General features: G+C 40.3%; 1 protein-coding gene across 1 annotated transcript; it reads right to left on the bottom strand.

Moving 5' to 3' along the window:
- Positions 1-832: 832 nt before the first annotated feature.
- Positions 833-5,647, bottom strand: LOC123132543 (shewanella-like protein phosphatase 1). Its single transcript, XM_044552372.1, has 11 exons — positions 5,304-5,647; positions 4,889-4,992; positions 3,728-3,841; positions 3,443-3,658; positions 3,056-3,191; positions 2,737-2,909; positions 2,522-2,613; positions 2,369-2,438; positions 1,927-2,028; positions 1,610-1,733; positions 833-1,223 (listed from the first exon to the last, which is right to left on the bottom strand). Exons 1-9 carry the CDS (start codon positions 5,506-5,508, stop codon positions 1,942-1,944), a joined length of 1,197 nt encoding a protein of 398 aa, XP_044408307.1. The 5' UTR covers positions 5,509-5,647; the 3' UTR covers positions 833-1,223; positions 1,610-1,733; positions 1,927-1,941.
- Positions 5,648-6,219: the final 572 nt, after the last annotated feature.

Raw genomic sequence — 6,219 nt, 5'->3', positions numbered from 1 at the left:
GTCAAGCTTGTAGGTGTAGCGACAGAGGTCACTAGGAAGGTGGCTTTGGGTTGATCCATGTATTTGTTTTGTCAGGATCTGTTGAATAATTTAATAAATATGATTGTGTGCATCCTTGGATGCAGAGGTTGGGGATTTCAACCTCCTTTCCGGAAAAAAATTGATTCCCTCTCATTTGATTTGGACACTTATCAAACATATATAGTTATTTCGTCGCACGACACAAAAAGATCATAGCATTTTCATTACCATTCTAAGTATATCATTATCAAATAGCTAGTTCTCACATGCTACCCACTAGTGCAAATCATATCACCCCACACGGTTCACCCCCCCCCCCCCCCCATCGCACACAATTTCACTAACCATGTGGTTGCGTGGATTTGTGATTGGGGGTTCATTGCAGAGGGAAGGACAATCATGTGCGATGGGGTCGCCGTCCCACATGTTTGCCGTGGAGGAATTGTTTGTAGTGACGTGAACAGTCGCATACAATTGGCTCAACGGAACATCCATCCATCCCACACGATTCATTACAAAGAAAACATGTGTGCAATGTAGTGCATCGCATATGGTTGTCATTGCACAATTGTGTGTTGTGCTGGTTCATCACACACGATGTTTTAATGGTAGAACATGTGCGTTATTTGGTCTACTGCACTTTGGTTCAATCATTTGTGTTATGGTTGTCCATTGCACATGGTTTGTTTTTCTGGACTGTGTCGAACGTAATTTTTGCATAATTTAATCCATGCAATAAGCAAATTGGTCAGAATTTTAATTTGAACCTAGACCCACAACATAATTCATATCAATCAAACATACCCAAACATAACAAATGGTCAACCACCATTGCATAATTAATGGATATCACAATAGCACCATAGCATACATATACAAGTGGCACAGTAGCAGTACTCATTTGACATCTAAAATCTTTAACATCATCAACATCATAGACGGTAACATTCTAGGTGAAGACCTGCTGGGTTGTTGGCGAAGCAGAAAAAGCGAAATGCCCATAGTGTGGTCTCCTCCATGCGTATGGCACACACAACTTTACTCCAATTCCTATGGATGAGTGCCCGGCTGTCCTTCGCCTTCTTGATGAACACTTGAAGATGATAACAGTGCTGTTGCTCATAATTTATTATTATGTCCCTTGCCTCATTAGCAAGCCGATGCTTTGCGATGTAAGACTGAGTGAACAGTCCTGGAAAGCACTGAAAAAGAAAATATTCAGATATTTGTTGTCCACACCCTCCCTTACCCCCCCCCACCCCCCTTCTGTGCATTCGAAGGTGCAGGAAAACCCAAACCTTGGGTGCTGAATACATCAATCTTTAAATATCACTCCGTTTTCTGCATTTGCTTTAAGATATAGCATGATCACTTTCATGTATTCTGGAGTTGTTCCTGCTAATTGTAACTTACACACTCAGGTTTTACATGGTGGATTCAATCATCGAATTCAAATTGGCTACTTTTGGAGACCTTATATTTCAGTAGGGGCATAGAATGAAAAGTAATTTCAAGTTTGTGAAGTTAGATGATTGAATCACATAAGTTCAAAGAGGTATGCAGTTTTGTCAACAGAAAATGTACTAACCGTTATGGAAAGCCGGTTGGTATCTTTTGATGTATATGTGTCCTGAAGAATTTAGTCAACCGGGTGTCCACCCAAAACTGTCTTGTATAATATCTTTCCCAGTAAAATGCTGCCTATTATATACCTGCAATAGCGTACTTATTTCATTCATGAATTTTTCAGGCATGCAAGCAATAAACAAAAATGAAATTTGTAGGTTTCCTGTAACAAATTATTGTCCCAACAAATAATGAAAACTCCTATTTTTGCAGATTCTTCAAAGAATAATTTACCCAGTTTTGGAGATTAAGAGGAGAGATGAATTTAAGAGTTCTTACATAAATTTCGAGGTATCATAAATAGTCCAGCACTTCCATCTCATCATATGAGTCCCTCTGGCCCTTTATAACTCTTGGTCTGTCATTGACTATTTCTAGGACCTAGCCATTAGAGTTGAAAATCAGAAACCAAAAAATGTTTTGTCCAAAATCCTTATCATTAGAGAAAAAGGAAAACATGTTTATGTGCATCAACATATTAAATTTTACTACTCAAACAGGCTTAAATTTTCGAGAAATCAAGTCATTTCTTCATTAAAACTGGAAAAATATCATGATGTTACTGCAGATAGTACATATATGATGCGGCTACAACAATTAACCACAGCATGGATTTAGCAAATTAATCCTAACGTAGCAAACACTAAATGTTTGTAGAAGAGCACACTACTTAGGACAAAACATGGGATGTCATGAATTAGGCCAAAAGGAATAAATTTACCTCTGGTCTCGAATGCAGTACACCATAAGACATGCCCACATCAACACACCAAACTTTACCATCACATTTGCTGGGAACAAAGAGACAGTCATCTATAGCTTATTTGAGAAAATATTGGTATCTTGTCTTTACCCAATTTAGAACAATGTATACCAGTTCACTCCACGAGTCTGGGGAGTGTGTCCGACGACCATTCCTTTAGCTCCAACAGATTTCAATGTTTGTTCAGCGATAATAGAAGATAGCTGAAACCAACAAAAATATTTGTATGATAATTATGTTAAGCATGTGACAACAGTTCTGTAACTAGCAAACATTTTCCATGGTGAAAAATGAAACCATATGTTTAGTGGGTTGGATCTTCTCACATCCCAAGAACGCCGCGTCCTTTCGACTGAATCTTGAGAGTACAAACGAGTCCATACTACACTGTCATATCCTCTGGTAGCTATGAAGGGGAGATCGGTATCATCGATGTCTTCACTTGAACATTGCATCCAATTCGATACTTCCTTGTTGATGCGTTCGATCCCGTATTCAACTATGGAGTGGAAATGGACTTAGAATCTTAGATAACACTTACAGAAATATGTGATATCAACTGGAACATATTAGGTGATCTGTTTTATATTAGAAGCGGAATTGTAAATGCCGAGCTCAAATCACACGATCTCTTGAGCGACTCACCATGATGGGGAAGAAGGCCACCATGGCAAAACATCCAGTCATTGACATTCAGGACAACAGGATGTCGTGCCAATTCGCAAGCTAATGGTCCACCTTGCTTAAAAAGTGATGCTCTTGCAGCGAACCCTTTATTTTTCTGTCTTGGCATTTGGAGGGAAATGTCTCAGAAGCAGATGAGAATACATCATTACTCATTTTTTGAAGGCTATTCATCGAATGAAATGCTGCTGGTTATTTCTTTTATTTTCATTTTGTTGTGGATTTGGGATGTACTTACCGATGTAGTAAAATTGGAAATGTACATATTACAATATGAACATTGTATATTCGAATGTGGTTAATTGAACAAGCTCAATCATTCTTCATTGACAGTCAATGCTTTGTTACCTTGACAAAGTTCAAAGGAAGCCAGTCACCATTAGGCGACACCCGATATTCTTCCTTCCACTTTTGAGAAACATTAACCCAGTTGAGGAAAGCATCATCCCACTCGCCATCAAATTCCTCCAAGTATTCCAGGAAGCGTATACACTCATCAAATGATCCTGGATCGACGTACCGGAAATCGCCTTCCACATTCATGGTTTCATGATTTCCGTTTACCTAACATTTTTTTTCTTAAGTATTACAATGTTGTAGAGTACTTAGAAGGACATGAAGTAATGGTCAAACCTGAAACACAGCACCGCCTTGAGATTTTGCTTGCACATTGAGTGAACTCAACAGGGACAGTATTGCGATTTCATCTTCTCCACGGTCAAGGATATCCCCAACTTGAACCAGAACCTGTACACAAGCACATCACACACATTTCTAAAATAAAAAAAAGAAGCACATCACACATTTGTCTAAAAGGTTCAATTTTAAACACACTCCACCTGAGAGCAGTAGAGAACACAGACACAGTATGCTAAAGTAGTGCTTGGTTCGGCTTGAAGCCTGACTATGAAACGTCCATATTAACCATACATTTCCAAAACCGTTTAACCTGAACTCTTGTCCGATTTTTAATAATGTTTTGCATTTCTTGCCTTTCAAAAATATTAGAAGTTTCCTGTATGTAGGAAAATGCTATGAAACAGTAACCTGCATAACATCGTCCCAAAATATGACTATTTTTATCCAGTGAAAAACAAAAGAACTTGCGTTTTTGTATGGAAGGAGAATGATCATATTGGTAGAGGAAATTACTATAGCAGGTTTTTTTTGGAACCTTAGATAGGCAAACAAAGGCCCAAACCTTATCCATTACGGTGGTTTTGGACCTCTGAATTTCGAAATTCTTGAAAGTGTTACTGGGAGCAAGGACTGCTATAGAATGAGAACTTGCAAAGATTCATTAATAATAATATTATTTATGTCATAAACAAAAAATGCAAATGTAATCTTTATCTATTGTCATTTTTCCTGCATACACAAAGTCATATTGTTTTGAACTCTGTGGGTTATAGTTTCAGAGAATTCCCTATATCTATGATATTTTATAGTTTTGGGAAACCCCAAAATGCATAATCATTAACCAAAAGTGGATTAGAGTTCAGGTTAAACAGTTGTAGAACATTCAGAATTAAATATAGATACAAACTTTAGGATTTTATTCTAACCAAGCACCACAATTCAGGATTCAGAATGGACCATTGTCTATTCTTAACAAGACCATTGTCTATTAAAAAACGGTAAAAAGCTAAGATGCCCTACATTTTGGCAAGGAGATTACGAAGGCTATTCTACAAGAAAGCGCTATCTAGCCAATCCCTTAACAAGAGCCTAGAAATGGAAATCTTAAAAGAAACGGATAATAGAACTTCAAATATGGTGTAAACATAGCAGTACCGTCTGCCCGCCTGTCCATACATGACAATCTGATTCCGTGCTCAGGACACCGGCCATCACCAGTGCAGCCCTCGTTTGGTGGAGATCACCATGGAGGTCGCCAACTGCAACGCAAAGTACTTGTTCAGATCACATATTACTATGAAAAACCAATGTCAATCAATTTTCAAAACACAAAGGCCAATTTCACTTGGTCTCTAACTCTATTACTGTTACTCTTCTTCTTTTCTACTGGCACCAAATTAATTAACCAAAGAGATGATCGAACACATCTGCACATGTGTGATTAGGCAGGATACTGGCAAGCACAAGCATGCGGTTGCAAATGGCTCGGCGCTTGGCCGTTGAACGAATACACAGAGCTGTCTATTTCTTCAGAACGAAAAAAAAAGCGAACAGACGATAGTATACGTACCAGCGACAATGCGGCGGCCGGGGGCGGAGACGAACGTGGGCGGGTCCCCGGAGACGATGATCGGTCCCCCGGCTGCCGCCGCGGCGCGGCAGGAGAAGGAGCCACCGTCTCTGTGCTGCCTGCTAGGACAGACGACAGAAGACGAGGGGCTCGGGCCGGAAATGGCCGCCGTGCGCAGCCGCAGCCTGAAAGGAAGGACGGCCATGTCGCGGCAGGTGGCAGCGGCTCCGTGTACGTGGCTGCCAGTCGGCCAGGTGAGCTAGAGAGAGAGACGAGAAGATGAGCGTGCGCGTGCGTACGCTGTAAAAAGCGTGGAGTGAAAGGGCTCCGGCTCCGCGGCTCGTCCATGATCTTCTTCTCAGCCAGTCATTTGCGGATGACTGTCTTCGCCCGCCACACCGCGTCGGGTGCCGGGTGCCGGCCTGGGCCACGAAGCCACGCACCCTCTCTCGATGTCTCATGGGCTTATCATCTCTGTTTCTCTCCCTCGCAGCCTACTTTCTCGGGATTCCCTGAGTAAAAAAATTGAGGGCCTCTTTGATTCGCCGGATTTGTAAAATGCAGAAATCTCTATTTTATTTGCTTAAAAAGAATGAAAAGATTCTTGCGTCAACTATTCTTTCTACCACCTTTTTGTCCGTCCTCCCATTCGTTACCATTTTTTATGGTAAACTCTAATACCGACCAGACATCTTTGATAATCCTTTTAATAAAAGTTGGCGCGGGGAACCCCTTTGATTAAAAAACAACTTTGACAATTCAATAAATAGAAAAATTCATGGTCCGTAAAAAAATAAATCTTGATATATGTGCTGACTTAAAAAAATGTAAGGTTCAATTTCCTGCCGCACCAGCCTTTTGCGCCTGATTTCGTCTGCCCTTCTTTCTTCGTTTTTTTTTCATAAAGCATAAATAG

Source organism: Triticum aestivum, chromosome 6A (assembly GCF_018294505.1).
Source record: "Triticum aestivum cultivar Chinese Spring chromosome 6A, IWGSC CS RefSeq v2.1, whole genome shotgun sequence".
NCBI lineage: Eukaryota > Viridiplantae > Streptophyta > Magnoliopsida > Poales > Poaceae > Triticum > Triticum aestivum.
Note: the sequence above shows the minus strand (reverse complement) of the source record. Positions and strands in the feature narration are given on the sequence as shown.

Excerpts from the sequence above, each read along its gene's own strand:
- LOC123132543 (XM_044552372.1), bottom strand. The coding sequence starts at position 5,508 with ATGGCCGTCCTTCCTTTCAGGCTGCGGCTGCGCACGGCGGCCATTTCC. Across the intron at positions 4,993-5,303 it reads CGGCCGCCGCATTGTCGCTG|TTGGCGACCTCCATGGTGAT; the intron begins GTACGTATACTA and ends TTTGCGTTGCAG. Across the intron at positions 2,439-2,521 it reads CAGACTCGTGGAGTGAACTG|CAAATGTGATGGTAAAGTTT; the intron begins GTATACATTGTT and ends CTTTGTTCCCAG.